Source organism: Grus americana, chromosome 2, assembly GCF_028858705.1.
Source record: "Grus americana isolate bGruAme1 chromosome 2, bGruAme1.mat, whole genome shotgun sequence".
In the NCBI taxonomy this organism is placed as follows: Eukaryota; Metazoa; Chordata; class Aves; order Gruiformes; family Gruidae; genus Grus; species Grus americana.
Window position 1 is genome coordinate 50,520,956 of NC_072853.1, and position 23,202 is coordinate 50,544,157.

At 38.1% G+C, this 23,202-nt stretch overlaps 1 protein-coding gene across 3 annotated transcripts in view; it reads left to right on the forward strand.

The window, feature by feature from the left end:
* The window catches only part of SS18 (SS18 subunit of BAF chromatin remodeling complex), a 46,194-nt gene that overhangs the window by 14,635 nt on the left and 8,357 nt on the right, over window positions 1-23,202 (forward strand). For 2 of the 3 annotated variants that reach the window (XM_054815987.1, XM_054815988.1), the window contains exons 4-7: window positions 5,072-5,225; window positions 11,705-11,926; window positions 21,744-21,911; window positions 22,626-22,730. In XM_054815987.1, coding sequence (XP_054671962.1) covers window positions 5,072-5,225; window positions 11,705-11,926; window positions 21,744-21,911; window positions 22,626-22,730 — 649 coding nt within the window. The remainder of the gene's footprint in view (window positions 1-5,071; window positions 5,226-11,704; window positions 11,927-21,743; window positions 21,912-22,625; window positions 22,731-23,202) is intronic. The other variant, XM_054815989.1, reaches the window with a different exon arrangement.

The window sequence follows — 23,202 nt, forward strand, 5'->3', positions numbered from 1 at the left end:
ATTGATTACACCCTGAGTTACAGCTTCTCTTAGATAGATTGGAAGGCTTTTGTGTTTGTGTTCCATGTAGCTTTTAATTGTTATTCTGAGAGAATTTCAAGAAAATTGTATTTTTGATAGTGTGCTTCAAAGATCTGTTGATATTTATATTGGTTAGCAGTACTGTGTTTTAGTGTGCTTAACAGTATTTCCTGTCTTTTACATTTTATTGATGACTGAGTTGGTATTCCACACCGGTTTTTATAACAATGAAAGTTCCATAAACAAATCTTTCAATCTGCTTTTGATGGTAAGAAAAATCTGATAGGGCAGAGAAGAGATGACAGGTGAAAGTTCCAGGTGCACAATTCCACCATGGCAGCTTTTATTGTTTGCTGTCTTGCATTTGATCTAAGTTATTATTTAAAAGTAAATCCTCTAAAAAAAAAAAGAAAAAGGCAGTTTGGCTATTGTTTTAAGTGTAAGCTTTCAAATAATTTTTGGGTTTAGTAGGATTTTGTTTACTGAAAGTTATCAGTTAAAATCTAATGTTTTTTTCCCAGTGTCTTTTTTTTTTTTGGTTACAACGACAGGTCAATTTCAGTCTTTTTCCAGTTCAGATTTCCAAAGTTGGACAAAATAGCTTATAATTTTTTTCATGCTCTGATAAATTTTAAATGCTCATAGCAGCTATAAATTGTAATCTGTGTGTTTTGGGGAAATGAGCCAAAAATTAGTGTTTAGCAAGTGAAGCTATGTCTAACATCATCTAATTCTTTAATTTACTTTTTAGTAAAATATTTAACATTTTCTACTTCATAATTGGAATAAAATCAGCTGTGATTTTAATTTCTATTCCATCACTCATCCAGCAGAAAAAGGGAAGTAGCCTTTCCTTTAGTTTTGTTAACCTAACTACATTTGGATGTCACTTCTCCCTTCATATCTAGACTGAATGGGTCGGATTCATGTTGGGTAACTTTCCTCTCACAGAGTGTGGGGAGTTTCTTTTTCTTAGTATTTGGCTTTTGAACACTGTGTGGTCATTTTGTATTTTAAAAGGTCTTTATCATGCATAGTGCATGTTCCTCGGGATAGTAAATTTGCTTAACTTCTGTAAAGAACAAAAAAGGTTAAATGACCCAGGTTTTGGGGGGGGGGGGTTTGTGGTGTGTGGTTTGTTTGTTTTTTTTAAAAAGATAATTTAAAAGAAGTTTATCGCCTGTAAAAGCCTGGATTAACTCTGATAAATAGGGAAATTGCCATTTTAAAACAATCTTTTCTTGTTTTCTTCTGGCTGTGGCCAGTAGAAAAATACTCTGGAGAAATTTCACTGGGGAATAATTGTATCTGCAGAAGACATTTCTTTTTAATTAGTCTCAGGTAGTGATTGGTTTATGACCCTGACATGAAGGCTTATAACACACTTTAAAAATACCCTGTGTAGTATAACTGTTTCAATTGCATATATGTATAATTATTTCTGAATCTTATTTAAACTTTGTTCTAGTGTCTTGTGTTGATAAATTCCTCAGGTTTATGTGATTTATGTAGTGTCTTGTATGGTTAATGTTATTCCTCAATTTATTGACCGTTCTCCTGGGTTTTCTTTGTTGTTAAAGCATAAATTGGATGATCTACTTTTTTGTATGTATCATACATTAAATTGCAATTCTGTTACATCCTCTTATGTTCATTTCCTTTCTATGTTAAAAAAAATAATTAAAAACCTGTCCTTTTTGACTTGTTTTAAGTGAAAGACATTCAGAGTCTTTAATCACTGGCCACTTGTCTTCAAAATCCTTTTACTTTTACATTATCTCTTTGTGATTGCTTTCCTCAAATTGAACATATATCATGATCACAAATACTGTGGCATTTTTTTTTTTCCTTGCATATTATACCTCACTCCTGATCTTTCAGGTACTGTGGATAATCAGACAGTGAACACAAGTATTTTGAACAGCTTTTATGGATTTTTTTTTTTCCCACCAAACTGTTTGGGTAGTGGTCAATTTATTTTTTTTTTCTGGATTAGTTGCAATAGGAGTTCCCTCTTTCTGAAGAAAGAGTGGTTCAAAATTCAGTGTAATTGCTGTATATTTATCCATGTTGAACTTCACCTGGCACCATTCTGCTTATTCTTTCATTTACAGCTTTCAGTAATTAATGTCACAACATCGTCAAATGTTGACATTTACTCAGAAATATTTTCATGTTCCTTTATTCTTTGAACTTCATGTAAGGTTATTGCTTATTTCTTCCCTTTGGGCAGTTTCTGATCAGTGAAAGTGTGTACCCCTGGACAACATATTTTTCAAAATGGCTTTGTCAAAGAACTTGTATTTGGAAGTTTTTGTTAAATACGCAGCTAAGTGGTTTAGCTTACATATTTGAAAATTTATAGTAGATTAGAAAGATACGACTTCTTTATATTGATACTTTACTAACTCATATTTGTTTTTATTGTCCTTGGAGTTTTATAATACTCTAATTATTTTCATCAATTTACTTGTAGCTTGAGGAACGAGGCTTACAGATTTTGATTCCTAGAATTGGTCCTAGAATTCTTTTTTTTTTTTTTTTTTTTAAATAAAAAAAGAGGTACAGTGTTTGCCTACCTTCTAGTCATCTTATGGGGTAGTTTATTTTAATGAAAGATTGAATTTCTTAGTAGCTTGGACCTTTTTCATGCATTCTTTTCAAGAATCTGAAATGGGTTCACACAGGTCTTTGGGCTGTTTCCGTATCCAGAAGCTCCTCTTGCTAAATTATTTTTTGGTAGTACCTTTTTTTTTTTTAAATTACTTCCTCAGTTCTCTCAATTCCCTGTGGTTTGTGAAGTCTCCTGCAGGTTTTTATATCTAGTGGGATTTTAAAAATCCTTAGTACTTTTTCCTGTCCTTGAATGTTTGCACTTTCAATGCTGCTTTTTTATCACTGCAGTGTTTGTCTTACTGTTAAACAATAGTTGTTTTGAAAACTTTCAGAATAAATTTCAGAGTTGTAATATATAGTTTTGTCTCAAATAACCTCTGGAGGATTTTTGTCCATCTTGCCATGCATAAGGGCATGCCTGTGTTTGTGCAATAACACCTGCAGGATAGCTAAAACCTAGGTATGAGCTCATATTTTTTAGTACTTTATAGTATTTTTCATTATCAGCATGTTGTGTGAACGTTGGATTTACTAATGACTTATGTGTGGAATCCAAGAAGTTCATTTGAAGTCTGAAAAGACTTCAGCTCGTATTGTTTTTGGCCTTTCTCTCTTAGCTGATGTGGAGCTCTTCTTACGCTCTGAGCACTAGCTGCTCGTGTGGAGGTACCAAGGGTGTTGGTTTTGCTGGTATTCAAAAAAATACTTTCTATATAAAAATTAAAAAATAGACTCGTTGTTTTCTTTTTTGTTTGTTCTTCTGTATATCAGTTTTAGATAACTTCTGTTAGATGCAAAAGCATGATGATAGTGAGCTTTTGAAGGTGAAGGAAAGGAAGACTTAGCTGAAGCAGCCTTGCTTTGGTTGCTCACTAATGGAGGAAGATCAAGCAAAACTCATGCTATTCAGAGAGAAGAGCTGTCTCTGTCTTACCTTTTCCACCTTCTGATACTTCTGCTGTAGGATGAGGAGTAAACTTGCTTATAAAAGATTGTTCTATTCATCGCAGAGGAATGAAAGGAATTTAGTGAGAGAAGTCGTCTACTTGCTTGCGTTTTCCTTCATCTCCTTTTTCCTGCTGAAAAAAAGCTTTTTTGCTAATTTCTTGAGGAATTTTTTTTAAATATTGCAAGGAAAATAATACATGCTTTATCTATTTAAAGACATGTCAAGGAAGTAAATTAGTACTGTTCCCCCTCTCCCTGGCAAGTGAATACACGTGTGTCTGCGTTATCCTGATGTTGCCTCTTCCAAGGCCAGAAAGGGGTTTCCACCTTCCACTCATTTGGAAAGAGTGAGTCTTTTTGACTGTATTACATCTTGTCTTTATGAACCTCCTGATGAGTAGGTATAGGTATAAGGGGGGCTGGGCTAGGTGGGAATTTTGGGATCACCCCCTTGGTTGTTGCTATGAAGAGAATGTTGAAAAATACACACACAGTTGTCTCACGGGAAGGGTTTTGTGTGAATAGTTACGTCCTCAAAAGCCAGACACCCAGGCATTCACTCTTGCAGAGATGATTTTTATTCCCCTGAAAGCATTTGGCTAAGGTATGTCAGGAGGATTGTACAGTCCCACAGGTGTTTTTAATAGGAAAACGAAGCTGGCTACTAGCAGTTTCTGTCTCTCCTTACATTGCCGTGAGTAGAACCTAATAGTAAATTCCCCCTTGCATTTACTGTTTTTCTTGCTCTCCCTCTTTGAACTCTCAAGGTTATTCTGTTATTTTCCTCACAATTTCATTAGGAAATTTGCCAAAAACATCCTTTCTAGGCAGCTGTCTCTGGACCTTTGGAGGCCAGCACTAATGTGCTTCCAGTCTGTAGGGGGTGTTTGGCACGAAATTATGAACTAGGCCTTCAGCGCTTCGGGGGGGGGAGAGGGGAAGGGATCGCAAACGTTTTACCACACCCAGGTGCAAATTTTGGCTAGTCTATGAGCGTTCAGAGGGTTTTGTCTCTTGTTGTACCTGTTTTGTCCTCGTGCGAGGTCTGTTCACAGCAACAAATTGTTGATGAGAGAGAATTGTAATGGAAGAGTTGGTTTGTTTTTTTTTTTTGTTCACCAAATGTTGCTTTGAAGGAGAGCTTTGGGCGGGGGAGGGAGCGACTCCAGCCATCTTAAACTGTTCAGATGTAATTTTTTTAATGAGACATTGATTTGTATTTTTTTTTTAAATTTTAAAGCGGTGCTTGAAGGTGCTGTGGTGTTGTCTGCGTGTAATACTTCATGTAAAATTGATTGAAATATTAAACGTTTTGCCAAAATTAATACTAGGAGGAGTTAAACCTGTCAGAAAGAGCACGAACTGCGTTTCAGTGCTTGCTTTCATAGCCAGCTTAACAATATAGGCAACTGCTGTACCATATGTACATATAATATATTTGTCAGACTAACTGCTTCTCGTGTTTGACTAAACTGTCTCCTTTCAGCCACCCACACAGAATATGCCTATGGGTCCGGGAGGGATGAGTCAGAGTGGCCCTCCCCCACCTCCGCGCTCGCACAACATGTCTTCAGATGGTATGGTAGGTGGGGGCCCTCCTGCACCACACATGCAGAACCAGATGAACGGCCAGATGCCTGGTAAGTTTTTCTCCTCTAAGACATTAACACCAGCGTTGCCTGGCAACTGAAACGACATGGGGGCTCAAGGGATACTAGATTGTTGATGACAAAACTGCTTTGAATGCCCCCGAGTACAAGCTCTCTTAGAGTTTGTTAGCTACAGAGCTACGTGACCTGTATTCAGTGTTTATCAGGCTGCCCTTGGGCTTTGATGTAGCTGACACACAGCATTCCTCTGATGAACAGAACTGGCTAAATTTAGTCTGTTTGAAACCGTGCAGTACAGCTGGCTTTAGAAGGCTTATTGGGGAAAGGTATTGGCCTGTGGCTGAGCGAACACAAATCCTTCCATAAAAAGATAATGTGAAATCACCATAGCTAAAGAATCAGATAAAATAAAATAGATACATCTTAAGGAGGGCATTTCAAATGTGGGTAAATGTTAAAATAAAAAACCAAAAAACAAAACCAACAACAAACCCCACACTTTTTGACAGAAAGTCATCCAGCTTCCACTAATCCTCTGTGTTCTTCATTATTGAAGATATGTTGAATCGTAAGGGATTTGTAAAGAAATGGCCTCCAGATTGTTCTAGGTGTAAATTTAAAGTCAGTTTTTATGCCATCCTGTTTTGTAATAAAAACAAAAGTGCTTGTGAAGTCAGAAACAAAGCAGTGAAACAAGATGATAAAATTCCACATTGTACCTACTAGTACTGGCTTCGGGGTAACTATTCCCTTTAGCAGTCAGATCAGAATGGAGCAGGCCCTGGAAAAGCTTGCTTCTTTATATAGAGGCTGTTTTCCAGAATTTCCACTCATAAAGTCATACTGCCTATTTCATGTGAATTGGCTTTCAGCTTAAAATTGCATTCCAGGATTGCTTTTGTTCAGGACCCCTTTGTTTTTTTTGTATGGAGGAACTTTTCGTACAAAAGCCCTTCAAGGTATTGATACTTCCAAGAAAGGAAACTGCTGTCAAAGGATACGTGAGCATTCATCTCTCAATGGTCACAAGGATAAGCTCCAGTAAATAACTGTGCAAAACTTAATATGAAGTAAAAAATAGAATTGCTGTAGTCTCTAATTTCTGTGCAAATCTTGATAAAATGAACCTGATAGTGGCAGCATTTCTGAATGGAGTAGCTGAATAGCCTCCAGAGGCTATGTGTAAGAAATGATCTAGAGAAGAAGTCAGTTTCATCATACATGTTGGTCATTGCTCTTTCCACTTCCAAATGCAGGCAATACATGCAGCTGCTCCCTAAGTAGGGCAGAGGTATTCTGGTTGTGGAGTTCTCTATCATCTGAGATCCATCAGCTCCCATGGAGGATAGCATTGCCTCTCACAAATCAGTCTCTTTGACCCTCTAGTGTAATCATATTATTGTTATTATAATGATCTTTTTCCAAGGAGAAGGATTACTAAGTCACAATGTGAGCATAATGACTTCACTGCAGAGCCATGGGGGAGAAAAGTCACTCCTTAAACATACATACTTTGTAATTAGATAGAATAAGAAAAGAGCTCTTATGAAAGTATGTGAAAGGTAAATAGGTTTGTTTTGGTATTCACCTAGACAGATACTTAAACACAATTTCCAACTAAGCTTTAATTTAGCCTTTCTTCCAATATACTCCCTTTTTTGAATGTCTGTTCCTTCCCTTCTCTGTTTAGGGTTGTCTCTGAGGATGCAAAGATAAGCAGCTTAGGATGAGGGCATCTTTAATATCGGAAAGACATGCTGAAATCATTTCATAGTTAGGTGTTGGAAAAGGAGAAACAGAATCATCTTGTTAAGTAGATAGCTGAATGATTTTTAAGTGTTTGCTAGTTTGCCTGTGTGTGAGCCTTTCTGTATTTCATCGATATGTATTTGTAATAATTTCTGCAGTGTATGCATTTTCTTTCTGTTTATAGGGCACTTACTCTAAAGTTATGTAGACACTTTGTAATAGAAGCCATACACAAAACCTTAAATAACTGAAGCGATGGATCTGTCCAAAAGGAATACAGTCACTAATGTGCAAACCAAGAGAATCCAGGGTCGACAACTGTGAGTTGACCAGCCTGGAAGAAATAAAATTCAGGCTCTTAAAAATACCAGCTAAGAATTTCATCATGCTTGACCAATCTGATAGCCTTCTATGATGACATGACTGGCTGGGTAGATAAGGGGAGAGCAGTGGATGTTGTCTACCTTAACTTCAGCAAGGCTTTTGACACTGTCTCCTGTAACATCCTCATAGGTAAGCTTAGAAAATGTGGGTTAGATGAGCAGACAGTGAGGTGGATTGAGAACTGGCTGAATGGTAGGGCTCAGAGTTGTGATAAGCTGCACAGAGTCTAGTTGGAGGCCTGTAGCTAATGGTGTGCCCCAGGGGTCAGTACTGGGTCTGGTCTTGTTCAATATATTCATCAATAACCTGAATGAAGGGACAGAGCGTACCCTCAGTAAGTTTGCTGATGATACTAAGCTGGGAGGAGTGGCCGACACAGCAGGAGGCTGCGCTGACATTCAGCAAGATCTTGACAGGCTGGAGAGCTGGGCAGAGAGGAACCTAATGAAATTCAACAGAGGCAAATGTCGGGTCCCGCACCTAGGGAAGCACAACCCCAGGCACCAGTACAGGTTAGGGGTTGACCTGCTGGGAAGCAGTTCTGCAGAGAAGGACCTGGGAGTCCTGGTGGACAACAAGCTCTCCATGAGCCAGCAGTGTGCCCTTGTGGCCAAGAAGGCCAATGGTATCCTGGGGTGCATTCAGAAGAGTGTGGCCAGCAGGTGGAGGGAGGTTATCCTCCCCCTCTAGTCTGCCCTGGTGAGGCCACATCTGGAGGACTGTGTCCAGTTGTGGGCTCCCCCATTCAAGAAAGACAGGGAACTACTGGAGAGAGTCCAGCAGAGGGTTACAAGGATGATGAGGGGACTGGAGCGTCTCTCGTATGAGGAAAGGCTGAGAGAGCTGGGTCTGGTTAGCCTGGAGAAGAGAAGACTGAGAGGGGATCTCATCAACGTTTATAAATATCTGAAGGGTGGATGTCAAGAGGATGGGGCCAGACTCTTCTCAGTGGTGGCCAGCAACAGGACAAGGGGCCATGGGCACAAACTGGAACACAGGAAGTTCCACCTGCATATGAGAAAACTTCTTTACATTGAGGGTGACAGAGCACTGCCCAGCGAGTTTGTGGAGTCTCCTCTGGAGATATTCAACACCCGCCTGGATGCGATCCTGTGCAACCTCCTCTAGGTGATCCTGCTTTAACAGAGGGGGTTGGACTAGATGATCTCCAGAAATCCCTTCCAACCCCTACCATTCTGTGATTTCTGGAAGGCCTGAGTATGGGTAGAAGGGTTGATGGGAGGAATAAAAGAACTGCGTATTGATGATCAGGCCATGAGTTGATTTTAAAGTTCTGCCTTAGACCTGTGCCATTACCTAAAGGGCAAAAGATGATTTTTCTCATGCTTGTGTTCCGGTTAATAAAGGACCTGAAGTGCTGCTGAGGCCTTTAATTGCATCCCCTGGGAAATGAGTGTCTGTGTCCTCTTACCAGGGAAGACAGCCATGATGAACCTTTTTCAGCCTAGGATGGACTTGAGTGTTATCTGTACCTGTGACAAATTATGGCTTTTCCTGAAAAAATGACTGTCTGGAGAGTTGCATTGACTGAGAGTTTGTGTGATGCAAAGTAAGGGTGGTCTGGATTTGGAAGGAGATGAATTGGGTTGTGGTGGTGGCAAGTTACTTTCCCAATTTCTTGAGTTTTTTTTATTGTACGTAGAAAGTTGAAAGGTAAGACTAGCCGTAGGGTTCTCTGACCTTTGTCCTGGCACTGGTAGGTGACTTTCCTGAGTAACAGGTGCTTGTGTATTACCAAGAAGTTCTCTCAAAGTCGTCTTTCCTTCCTGCAAACGTTGTCTCAAATGCACTTAGGCTGGCTTACAGCTTCTCAGAGCTAAGATACTGTCCATGAGTGGTTAGGATAAAGGACTTCTGTTTATGGTCAAGATAGATACTTATTTCACTAAATTTATTATTCCACAGAATCTAATTAGTATAGCATTTAAAGCAGTTATTTTAATGGCAGATACGCACTTCCTGTCTCATTCATATTTCATTTATATCCTGTTCTTCCTATTTCATTTGTTTGTTAAAAAATAATAATCACCTGTAATGTCTTTATGTGCAGAAGAACCCTGTGAAATATTTTGGCAAACTAAAAAAAAATTATTTAAAAAGCGTTCTTACTATTTTTCATTTACAAGGTTTTTTGATACTATGGTCTTAGCTTTTCCTCTGTTCCTGTCTTCTAGCTTCTCACTAACAAAGTACCTGATTTTGACCCTAGAACATATGCATGCCTGGCATTTGATGTGCCAGCTTTTTCTTAAGAGTGCTTTCTCCTATTTTGGTGCTACCTGAGACATGAAGTATAAATCAACATTTCAGAGAAGGTGTTTTATTTTTTTAACTTCTCTCTTGTGATAATTTTTTTGTTTTGCTTTGTACATTACCAGACACTAAAAACTTATTCCACTGTGTGCTTGGCTAGCTCTCTGAAATCTATTATTGACAATTTCTTCCTTGGAATAAAAAGGAACAAAAGCACTCCCAGGCTCTGACTTTCTGGCGCTAGCCCTCTGTATTCCTTCCTTTTCATAGGAAGGAAATGAAGACAGTAGTCTTCTAGCAGTCCTGCAATAGTTGTTTGCCACTTTTTTCACCTTAGTTTACTTTAAAACGTTGATCTCATGGTTAGAGATTATCTCACTTTTTCAGAATTAAACTGTCCCCATGTTCTCGCTATTACAGAGTTAGGTAGTGCTGAAGAGAGGACAGTATAGACATCTATAGTTCTCCGTCGTGGTCATAATCCTTTTCACTAGAGCTACTTTTTCTGTAACTTGTGGTGGATCCACCTTTGTACAATTCAGCAATCTCTGCTCACCTTGTTTTGCAGGAACAGCGAACTGCATATATGATACCTTTTTCAGCTTTTTCACTTTCCTTGATAAAATAAGCTTATCTGTTCACTTCAGTAAGGTGTCTTGAAAAGGACAAGAGGATAAACATATTTTTAAACATGTTTCTTCATGTTGGATTTTGGTAGCTGTGTTCCTTGATCATTGATATCTTGTTCTTCTGCATCTTTTTGTTTGCAGGTTGGTTGGTATTGCCTCTGTGACCTTGTGTACAACTCTGTCCTTATTTTTGCTTTCATTCTGTCCTAGATTAATGCAGTTATTTCTTTAGCCAAGTCAGGACTTGGGAGCTGTTCACATCTGAAGGCAGAACTGGGCTTTTTTTTGGTTTAGTTTTTTTACAGGGAGATATGTAACCAAGTCACTATGTTCATACAAATCTACTGGCATAGTTTCTTTTAAGTTCTTCTAAGTTTTTTGTATTTCTTAGGGTTTTGTAGCTTAGCAAAAAACCTGTGGCATGTTTGGCAACAATGGCACCTTCTTGGTGAACTCTGTATATACTGACGCTTGCCTTGTTTACAGTTGACCTACTCTGTCACGTGCTGTGGTTGTGGATATCGTCATAAACTCTTCATGTGGTGCTTGTCATACGTGTAATCCTTGCATTTCATTTTTTTTTCAGTTGTCATATTTATATCCAGTCACACCTCTGACTGACTTTGACTGGAATAAGTGAGCAGCTACTAGGAGTAAAGTAATGAGTAAACTGATCAGATGGTATTGTAATGTTTATACTTTTTAAAATACCCATTGACAGTAGATTTAATTCGGAGAACAATCCAATTCCAACCTGTGTTGTCAGGAAGAGGGGAAGTAAAGGGTGAAGAGGCATAGTTGGCCTCATGGATATATGAACAGGTTGCTCTTTCTTTGCATCTTTGCAGCTGTGAGAGGTGAGCTGATAATTTGGTGGCTGTCCTTCCAGTCATCTTCCACCCTAGTACTCTGTAAATACAGTTGCAGAGTATTGGCTATAGATTATATGTTCAAACAATGTTAAATATGCCTTCAGCCATCTTTATTCTACAGGTATTTGTACCATGTCAATGTTAATACTGCCTGACTATTGAAGAAAATAAAAAATAACTCTTACTTTCCGAAAAGTGTCTAGTATGGTTTGTTTGAATAAACAGAAATGTTACAACTATTATAACAATTATATAGCTGCTATAGAGCTACCAAGCTGGCTGTTAAACTGATCTTGTGCAATTCAGATTGAAATTCAGGGTGTGTTGCCCAAGTACTAAAAAGACTAGTTTTGCATGCAGTATGGATTTAGGATGAGCTATGAGATAACGTACACCTTTGTTATAGTAGCTTCGGCTGGTAGAGCTGAACTTTGAACAATTTTTTTTTTTAAATTTAAGTTGGGAAATCATGAGCAAACTCTGGCTTAGCTTTGTTTTAATGTAATTTAATGACTTTTATTTTTTGTGATTCAGTGTGACTATATTTGCTTGTTTTATGATACTTAATGTAGAACCTTTTCCCGTGTTTTCTTTTCTGAAGGACCTAACCATATGCCTATGCAAGGACCTGGACCTAACCAACTCAATATGACGAACAGTTCCATGAACATGCCTTCAAGTAGCCATGGGTCAATGGGCGGCTATAATCACTCAGTGCCATCCTCACAGAGTATGCCAGTGCAGAATCAGATGACAATGAGCCAGGGACAGCCAATGGGTAGCTATGGTCCCAGACCAAACATGAACATGCAACCAAACCAAGGTAAGTGAGGTGCTTGTTAGCTTCTGTTAAAAAGAAAGATCTCAGGTATAGACTCTTTTTTTAAAAGGTCTTCTCTTGTGGATTTCCTTCTCTAAATACATTTGTACCCATGTTTGGGGGAATCTACGTCTCCTTTCTCCCATGTGCCAGTGACGTTTTATTTATTTGCGGACACCAAACTGTTTTCAGGTATTGTGTGAGAATCTGGGAATGGATCTGCTTTCATCAGTTTAAGTTTGAAGTAATGTTTATCTTTCTCAAACTTTGCACTTCTATCTAAGTGTCGTTATTGCTTAAGTTGATAAAATACATCTCTACTCTTCAATCTCTTGGGTAAATTGAAAAATTAAAGTCAGGTAGCCCTCAGATTTTTGTAACTAATTAATCTTTGTTCTCTGCTGCATGCTGTTTAGTGTGCTATATCTGTTAATCTTAAAGAAATAAAATTTCAGGTCCAGGAACAAATTCACTACTCCCTGCTGTTTTCAGGAGATGTCCTTGTGTATATAGTAAAATTCAAAACTGATTTTGTATCTAGGATATTTGCATAGTATAAACGGATGATGTATCCTGTTGACAGTATGGTCCTTGTTGAAGTGCAAGGATACTGCAGAATTTAAATATTACATTAGAGTCACAACAGACCAAATTATTACATTGTATGTATACTGCATATTCTTATAAATGTGCTTTACAAGTCAGCAAGCAGTATTTTCAGTTTACCTGTTAAGTCTGTTACTGTACTGGAAGTGGACATATCACCAGCTAGAAGACATACTGCAAAATTTGTTAAAAAATAATGCTTCTGCCACATCTATAGCAAGTATGGTTTTTTTCCCCAGTATATATATGTGAACTCTTTTATGGATATATTAACTGGAGGATATGACTTGAGTCAAGGTTTTCATCTCTTTTCTGATGCTGTAGGAGAACGTGGTTTTCTCTTTTTCTAAGGCTCCCTTCCTGGACATAGTAGAAGAAATAATCCTCCAGTGGCATAGGTTCTTCTAACTGCAGTATACCCTTGTTGGAGACCGAAGCTCCACTTTGTTAGGTAGATACCATTTGTTCCTGAGGTGTACGAACAGACCAGGTCATACTGATCAGTGGGATTATTAAATCACAGAAAGGCTCAAAACAGAGAAAAGACTAAGTTAATGAGAGACCAAAAATGAGTCAGGACGAAACGGCTTTTTCTGCAGTTTTCTTAACGGTAGTGAAAGTGGGAAGTCTGAGTCTTTCATTGTCCACATGATTAATGGCATTTTTGTTAAAGTTTAACAGCAGAGGAAACAAAAGATAGCCACATAGCAGAGGAAACCATCACAAGTGGGAATATTTTTGACTGTCTCTCTGAACTGGCAAGTTATCTGTGTGTTCTGGGAAATACACAATGGAGTAATTTTGTAAATGTTGTAAGATGCTTTAGAAAAGTCCTGTGCATGCTCAGTTGAAATTTTAGTTGTAGAGAGTTGGCAATAAATATGCAGCAGTATCTGTGAGGGAGTCATCCACTAGTCACTCTACAAAAAACAACTTACTCTGTGTGACTGGCTTACAATTTAGGTCTAGCGATTATTCCATCTCAAAGTAGTGGTTTTTTTACTCTTCCTCATTCCCCTGCTGTATTTTCAGTACTGTGTCAAACTTGAAAATTGCTCATTAGAAATTAGGCAGAAAGATACTTAAAAGGTTTCTGTTCTGAACAAATAATAGTATTGAAGTGGCTTTGGGGAATAAAGAATAAAGCAGTATCTAACTAAATTATATGTTCAAGAACGAGAGCAAAATCTCTAGTTAGAACAAGAGCTGATGCCATTGTCTGCACTTAAGGCCACAGTAAGTTTTCACATTGGGTGATTCTAATTTTGCCAAACTTTGACTCTTTAGGCTGAGACTTTTTCCATTCCAAATGTCTGCATCAAGGCTGATTTTCTGCAGGCGTTTCACAGAAGTGGAGAGCCATTTCTGACAGTGGGGTGAAAGATTACATTCTTTAAAATATTTCAATGTCTTACAAAAACATTAGTACGTAGAGCATTTCATATGTAAATGTAGGAGTGCAGGTGCCCCTTGTTTTAGAGCAGGGCTTTGAAACTTGTCTGTTACGCCAGCAAGGTGCTGTTTCCTGTTTCAATGAAAATATTGTCCCAAATTAGTCAAATTTTAAATATCTAAGGGGGAAGAAGTCTTTAAGTCTGAAGATGTGCTTGTTTGTTCTGTATTGGTAGGTAACGTTTATGACCTAAGAATATTCCCAGTCAGGTCTACTTAATACATTTCCTCCATTTTCTACTCTTAGTTGTTGCATTTGTATTAAGATTTGATGACAAATTAGTGGAAATATTTTTGTATCTTCACTCTTGTGACTCCAAGACAGCAGGGGAAGGAATGGCGGAGAAATCTGTCAGACCATGAGAGATTTAGATAAGTAGCCAAGATCTGGTCTGGCTGGGCAGAGGGTCTTGGGCCAAGCACGGACACTGGAAGCTTCTCATCTAAGTAAGGAAACAAGAGTGAGCTGCTAGGAAATGCGTTGAGATGCAGATTAACAAAAAGGGAATAAACAGACTGTGACTTGAAGATTTCTTAATTGGTAGCATGTGTTGCCATTCAGAAAGAGAAATAAATGAAAATTTTCTGACCCTCGGTATTGTTGTCAGGAGGCATTGGTGAACCTCTACGCACGCATTCTTACAAAGGGGTGATCCATATGGAGAATGAGAGATCCTATTGTATTTATCAGTTAATAATAGCACTAGCTAAATATAATGCTAAATATTCTGCAAGATAAGTTCTTAGCATTTCAAGTTGGCTGTTAAAAATTAGAAGCTGTTTTTGACCTTAGTCTTTCCCTGCATGGGTTCCCTATCTGTAGAGGAACGAATCTGATGGTAACATTATAATACCATCTGATTTCACAGGAGTGTGAAAGTATATTCATTATGAAGATTTGAACATTTCAGTTGAGTGCCATAAGAAAACCTATGAGTAAATTAATAATTCTGTCTTCAGTGTTTGACTAGGCATGGCATCTCACACAATTAGGAGGAAACAAAATATTGAAATAGCTTTTCAGTGAATAATATCTAATGTGTACTGAAGGATACTAGTACTTTTAGAAAAAAGTATACTATCATATAGATAGACACCATAATGCGCAGAAAGGTTTGATACAACTTTTGGGTGGTTTTAGCATAACTTTTAATGTGTGTTTCCTAACAAAACATCTTGCTGTATATACATGTTTTGAGGCAGATGTTAGTAAGAAAAAATGAAAAAGTGCTAATTAAGAAATGAAATGCGTAGTAACAGAACCCAGTGTTGGATTTACTTTGTCTCCACTCCGTACTCATTGTTGATTTGCACTAGTTTAGAAAATGCTAGCCAGAGGAATATCTTAAATGAGAAGCAACATTTTCATGGTATTGTTTCTGTATAGTCAGTCCAGTTAGAAAAATTTTAGTAATTTTGTACTTTGGAAGCAGAATGTTTTAAGTGGAAGATTCTGTAGATGACTCGATTTAAAGAGCTACTACAGCAGCTACTACAGTAGCAGCCTGGGCCATCTGCAAGGAATATTGACTACCTTTTTTGGAAAAGATAGGAAAAGCAGCAGGAGCTGAGTGAACGTGGAAGAAACCCTTTTCTCGTGGGTGCATTTCTTCTTTTGTATGGGAAGCTACTTATGTTGAATAAAATATTTAAAGTCTTGCCAACTTTTGCCTTTTCAGAGGGGAGGTGTAAGCATGATTTTCTGGAACCTGAAACTTACATGGAACTTCCTCTTAACTATATTGAACAGATCTTTTGCAGTCAGAGAATAATAATAAACAGTAGAATTCAGTACTTTAAAAGTAAAGACTAAGAAATTATAGCTTGGCTGTCTCAGAAACTTTGTTTCTCACATCCTTTTGCTAGGATTCTGTTCCCTTGCCAGAAGCACTTGAAGCAAACTTGCCCAACTCCCCAGTCTGTACTGAATGAGCATTTTACATTGCTTGGGGTGAGAGAGGGGAACTTGTTTACTCTTAACAGGTGAACTCTATATAAGAATATCATGTTGACACGATCATTTGCCAAAGATGAATTGTCAAATCTGGTGCTGAGATTTTTTTTAATGACAGTTTAACAGAATTTTTTGTAAGTTTATATAAATTAAAGTTTCAGAACTCTTATTACAAGCAAATACGAAGAGGTCATGGAGACAGCAGAGATGAAACAGGTGCAAAATTACTATTCTTTTGTTGTCTGCATAAAGAAAGGAACATAAAGATAGGAACATCCAATGTTATCTGAAATATAAACATATTCAGAGGATAACAGATCAGGATAAAATCATTTCTGAGTTTGAGGACCTTTTGTGGATGTCTTACCATCTGTTCATTCCCATGTAAGCAAAGGCTGTTGGTTTCAATGCCTCAGGTGATTACAGTAGCCATGGTATCATAGACAAATGTATTGGGTTTGTGTGGCAAGGTTTTGGTAGCAGGGAGCTACAGGAGTAGCTTCTATGAGAAGCTGCTAGAAGCTTTCCCCCTGTCCAACAGAGCTGATGCCAGCCAGCTCCAAGATGAACCTGCCGCTGGCCAAGGCCAAGCCCATCAGTAATGGTGGTAGCGCTCTGGGATAACAGAGTTAAGAAAGGGAAGAAACTGCACAACAGCAATTGCAGCTGGAGAGAGGAGTGCGAATGTGTGAGAGGAACAATTCTGCAGACACCAAGGTCAGTGAAGAAGGAGGGGGAGGAGGTGCTCCAGGTGCAGGAGCAGAGATTCCCCTGCAGCCCCTGGAGAAGACCATAGTGAAGCAGGCTGTCCCCCTGCAGCCCATGGAGGTCCATGGGGGAGCAGATACCCCTGCAGAGGACCCCACACCAGAGCAGATGGGTGCGCCCAAAGGAGTCTGTGACCCCATGGGAAACCCATGTTGGAGCAGGCTCCTGGCAGGACATGTGGCCTGGTGGGGAATCCATGCTGGAGCAGTCTGGGCCTTCAGGAACAGAGCAGTTGAAGAACTACAGCCCATGGGAAGGACTCATGTTGCAGAAGTTTGTGGAGGACTGTCTCCCATGGGAGGGACCCCACGCTGGAGCAGAGGAAGACCCTGAGGAGTCTCCTCCCGGAGGAGGAAGGAGCAGCAGAGACAACGTGTGATGAACTGACTGCAACCCCCATTGCCCGTCCCCCTGTGCTGCTGGGAGGGAGGAGGTAGAGAATTTGGGAGTCAAGCCTGGAAAAAAGGGAGGGAAAGGTGTTTCAAGACTTATTTTTTATTTCTTATTCTCATACTCTGATTGATAATAAATTAATTTTCCCAAGTCGAGTCTGTTTTACCTGTCATGGTACTTGGTGAGTGATCTCGCCCTGTCCTTATCTTGATCCTCAAGTTTTTATTGTATTTTCTTTCCCTTGTCCAGTTGAGAATGGGAGTGATAGAGTGGTTTTGGTGGGCACCTGGCCTCCAGCCAGGGTCAATGCACAACAACAAAGCAGGGCAGTCGCAGTTGTTTGGACGTCTAACCTATTAAAGAAAAACAAAATTGCCTCCGTGTTCTGAAGTGCCACATTCTCATGCTATAGCTGGATTTGTAGGATGTCTAGCTGTAGAAGACATTGCAGTTCTCTTATCTTGGGGGGAAAAAAAAAACCCCAAAGATATAAACAGATGCCATAGTGCTGTTTCTTTCATCTTTCTTCCTTAATGTCTTCATTAATGCCATGGAGGCATAGGTAACTAAGGAATTTTTTGATTGACTTACTTTTATGGGTTTTTTTAATTGACATCTGAGACTATGGTTCAGTTTGAGGTGAGAGCTTTGTGGAATAAGCAAATGTAAAGAAGTTTCTACTACCTTTAATGTGCAGCCTAAATCACACAGTTGGAGTAGCAAAAATTTTTGTATCCTCAAATTCTTTTGAGATTGTTTTAACTGCCCCTCATGTTAAAACACCTTTAAGATTTTGGTTCATTTGACCAACTACATCTGAATTGTAACTCTTGTCAAGAATCTTGAGAAAATTGAAAGTTAAGTTTACCCTGCAGTGGAATTCCTAAGCTAGCTCTTGCAAGAGTTATCAACATCACTTATGTTTAAAAACAAGCTTTTTTTTCTTAACAAGAAGAAAAACAACAAAAAAGGTTTTGCTGAGGGCTGCTGCATTGCTAGGTATATATTTTATTTATGTAACAGTGGACACGATGAGATTTACCATGGTGTACTTTGCTGATACTCTAGATGTGGATATCAGATTGCTTTATCAATACGAGTGCATATTGTGAAATGCCTGAAGAATACACTTCTTAGCAACAAAACCAACATATTTTTGAAGACTGGAGAAACAATGTATTGTACTGTTGCTTTTTGGTTATGTCTAGCTGCTCCCATAGCTCCTTAATCAGAACAGCAGAGCCATCAGTTCATTTGTGAGTGTAGTTCTTCACTTCTCTGCTTCTTCAGAAGTTTCAGCTATGTCAAGAGTTACTCTTGTCCTCTCATAGCATTTGCCACCGGTATCTGCATTTCAGCAGAAGAGACAAAGCTAAGGAGATGTTTTTAAACACAAAGTTTTTCTGCAACTCTTTCAGTCTCAGTACACTTCTGGTGTCATATTTGTTAGGTTTGTCTGGGACCCACTCCTAGTTTGCATTTCTGTTTCTCTCTGTTCATCTTACACATCTAAAAACCATGTTATCAGTTTCCTTAATTCAAACTGCCACTGGGTCACTGCACTTACAAGATGAGGTACCAGCCCATTTTTGCTTAAATCCACATATCTTTTCTTCCCTATATGTGAGTATTCTTTATGACACGCTGGCTGGAGCAGGGACAGGTTTGGGGTTTTTTGGGTTGTTCTTTTGGAGGTTGGTGGTTTTTTCTTTTTTTCATTTAGTAGATGTAGATGACTTTGAGCAGTTGAGCATAATGGTGTGTATTCTTTATAATGTAGACTATTTTTAATTAAATTGAACAATGAGCAGTTCAGTTTTGATCTACTGTCTGGCTTGCTTTATACATTTACTTATTCCATAAGACTGATCTGGGTCTAGGCTGGCCATGTTTTAAAATGCCTGTTGAATCACTACCAAAACTACCCGTACTCCTCACAGGACCTGTGGTGTTACTTCTTAGCATCTTTTTCTTCAGACTTTTATCCTAGGAATGCTTCCAGTATATTGACATACAAAGGCTACCTTCTGAATATACAGAAACATTTACAAGGCTTTTGTTAAAAGTTAAAATATTTTATTGGAAAGACGAGTCTGCTTGTGTACTTGCATATTCACAGGGATAGTCCTATGCAGTATCTTCTTGGACTTATTTTGGACTCTGTACAAATCAGATACTTTGTCTTCTCTGGAATAAATAGTTCTAGAAATTCACCAAAAAAAGTGTTTCTAGGGAGAGTTTTCAAAAGCAGTGAGCATTCTCGTGCAGCATACGGTTTTGTGAACTTCTGTGCGTGAAGTCTTACCTTCGTCTGGAAGAGATCATGACTTCCACTGAGTATAGTTTGTTAGGACCTGATTGGGGATACAAGAGCTGTACTTTAAGTGAGCTGTAAAAATATGTGCTACAAATATTAGAAAGTCTTAGATCATGAACTAATGGTCTTAAGTTTTGTGAAGGGGTTTTCTAGGTTAGCTTTATATTAAGTATTATATGATGAATAAATGTAGCTTTATTGTAGGCTTGATTTTTCAAAAGAAAAAACAAATTCAAAGTTCCGTCACCCCTCAAAACTACCTTATAAAATAGTTCTGTTGCCTGAGATGATAAAGACCATGGTTCTTCTTTTAGGTATCTTCTTAATAAGAGAGAGATGTGAACCAAACTGGAAGGAAGCCAGACACTCTGTTATTAACACAATACACAGTCTGATACAGGGTAGTGAATTCTCATTGTGGCTCTACAAAGCGTTAATGAAGTTCTAATTTAAAAAGCAAACAGAAAACATCTACATTGCACCATGGGGACCCAACACATTTTATCACATTGTATTGTGACTAATATTAATATTGTTAATTAACAAGCTTTCTTGAGATCTAGGAATATTATGGCAACAAGTTTTTATTTTTTTTTGAGGCTTCCTAATGTTTCTCAGTACCTCCAAACAGAGGAGCAGTGAAATGGAATGATCTAAATTACCTACTCATTCAGAAGATCAAAAAATGAAATATATTTTTGCTAAGTGCAAAATAATTACAGTATCTCAATTAAAACGATTTTTTCTTACTTTAAAATTGGAACACAGACACTGCCACACTGAAGGATTGAAGCATAACTGGATCATTTTAAAAGCGGCCAATCTTCAGAGAAAGGTGAAGCTTAACAGAACTAAGGCCACTTCTCACTGAGAGATTCCGCACAGGGGTTGAATGGGATTTAACTAACGCACTTTGAATTCATACCATAATTAATTTGGCTTAACTTTCTCTCATAACCCCACATAGACAGGATGTAAGTGACTATTTATTCCTTCCCTTATATAAATCCATTTTCAGTATCAACTGTATCTAGGTAATTTTCCAGCACTGCTGTTTCTATGTAGGATTTTCTGCTTGTGCTCCAGCACCTAGTTATTTAAAAAATAGTAAACGCAGTGGCAAAATCTAGCATATAGAAAACTAGATGATACCTTCCTTTTTTCTCCTGGGATGGGTCTAAGGAGTGGCTGTGCTAGTTAGATGTTTTGATTTGTTTTGGTTTTTATTGAGACTAGTTAATTGTCATCTTTGTAGTTTACAAATTTTTTTTTTTTAAAAAGACATAAAAAGCTTTGGGTTTTACCATTATAAAGTGTGCAATATGTGTTAGTGGTTTGAATTAATGTATTATAAAAATATGTTGTTTAAGAAGTTTAGATCCTTGTCATAACTCTTTCCTCTTAGCATTTTTAATACTGGAGTAACTCTTTTCTGAAGTGGTACTACAGAGGAAGTAAGGAAGCTGTTCTTTGTTAGGAGTTATATCAACCTAACCTGTAATCCCATATAATGGAATGGCATAATCATAATTTTCATTGCTGTATGGTGTCAGTAGGGTGCTCTTTAGCTGTCTGTTTTCATTACTGAAGTCTGCATTTCTCCAAGTTCAACCTTAACTAGATTTTCTCAGTTGATAAAACATGGACAGGACTTGATCTCTCCTGGTTTCTTCCTGTGGCTCATAGAAACTTAGTGCAGCTTGGTATGAAAGAAGACTCTTGTTACAGGCTGCTTGGGACTGTTCAATGATGGGCAGAGCATGTATTCCCATGGGTCTTTCTGTATACTGCCTGTTGTGTGTGATAGCCTGACTCACTGGTACGAGTGGTTTGTCTTTATGGGCTAAATAAAATTGTTTATTTTGTGATAACAGCTAAGTGGCTCATTGATGGACTATAACAACACTACACGTGTATTAAAACTATGCCCCAAGGAGCTCATGACGTTAAATAATTTTTCTATGACTTGTCAAGGTTTCACCATCAGGTTTTCATCTAGACTTTCTTTGCAGATGCTTTTGAAAACAAAGAATGGTAGAAGTGTTTCATTTATCTTTGTAGATGAGTAAACTAGCGTCTGTGTAGCTTGAAGAAAAATTGTCTAGAAAGCATCATTATTTAGGCTGAGTTCTATTTTGTAATTTGGTTACTGAATTGATTGCCTGTGTTTGCATAGGTCCAGAAACAATGCATGCTTATGATAGCGCTAGAAATACAGAGCCTTTTTTGTTCCATTTTTGAAGGTTGAGTTTTCTGTGTTCATTCTTTTTGAAAGATTTAATCACAATTACGTGTTACAGAAGACACATTTGCTACTTTTCGTCATGCAGGTCCAATGATGCACCAGCAGCCTCCCTCCCAGCAATACAACATGCCACAAGCAGGTGGTCAGCATTACCAGGGGCAGCAGCCACCGATGGGAATGATGGGCCAAGTTAACCAAGGAAATCACATGATGGGGCAGAGACAGATTCCTCCGTACAGGCCGCCACAGCAAGGTAGGACTTCACTTCAGTGTTTTTACATTGATTTTATATAACCATCTTTAAAACTATTTTAAATCACTTGCTTACACCAAATTTCAATCAAATCATTGGGTGTCACAGACTTTGTTTGCAGACTCTTTTTGTTACCCTTTTAAGGGTGGTTTCTTGCAGCAACAGATTACTGGTATCACCATGAAACGTGAAGACAAGCATTTCTTTTGTTTTGAATTCTTTCTGACAAAAGTACCTAAAAATATGCATCTCAGATATGCTGATGCAGAATTCTGTTTTGATATTTAAATGATAGGTACAGAAAAGGAACAGAGTACCTGCTTGGTTCTGAATTAGTTACAAAAAAGGAACGATGTTCCACAATCCTTCTTCTCTTTTTTTCTTTTTTTTTCTTCCCAGTCCTTTTAGAAAAGGAGTAACTGTATTTTTAACACCTTAGTCTGTTATGCACATGCTCCTCAAATGAGCTCAAAACTGAAGTTTGATATATATGTGCTCAATCTAGTACAGCCAAACAACTCTGTGTCTGTGTGTATACATATAGATACATTATTTTTTTTTTTTTTAAGTAAACCAGATTACATATGTTTGAAATGCAACGATATGGGTGGGGAGTACATTTGAGAAATATTTCTCATACTAAAATCGGAACTTAGCAGGCTTTATAACAGAGAAAACAAGTTATTTACGTATTGACTGGTTGTGGTTTTTCAGGCCCACCACAGCAGTACTCAGGCCAGGAAGACTATTATGGGGACCAATACAGTCATGGTGGACAAGGTCCTCCAGAAGGCATGAACCAGCAATATTACCCTGATGGTAATCTCTCATAAATGTTAACTTTCCCATTTTCTATACCTGCCCGATACTAATGTAGTCATATGCCCAAAATTAGGGAACAAGGCAAGAATAGTAATTGGATATCCTACCTCACATCTACAAACCCTTCTAAATTCAGAATTGTTACTACAATTTAAGTTACTGTGACTAGTTAATTTTGCAACTTATTCAAAGCATGTAATTTGTAACACTCCCATTTGAAACTGTTACCAACAGTTTTAGTATTTCAAAATGAAGTTCTGTCATTGGTTTAAAAGTATGGAGGGTTCCTAAGGCTATCTAGTAAAATTGAGGTGAATTAAAACAGTCATAACTTTATTATAAATAAAAAAGGGGGCGATATCCTTTTATTAAAGATTTCATTGAAGTGGAAAAACTTGCTAAAAAGATCTGGGGTTTCTGTAAATATTCTATTTTTTAATTTAGTGTTTAGTTTTCATATAAGTCGCAC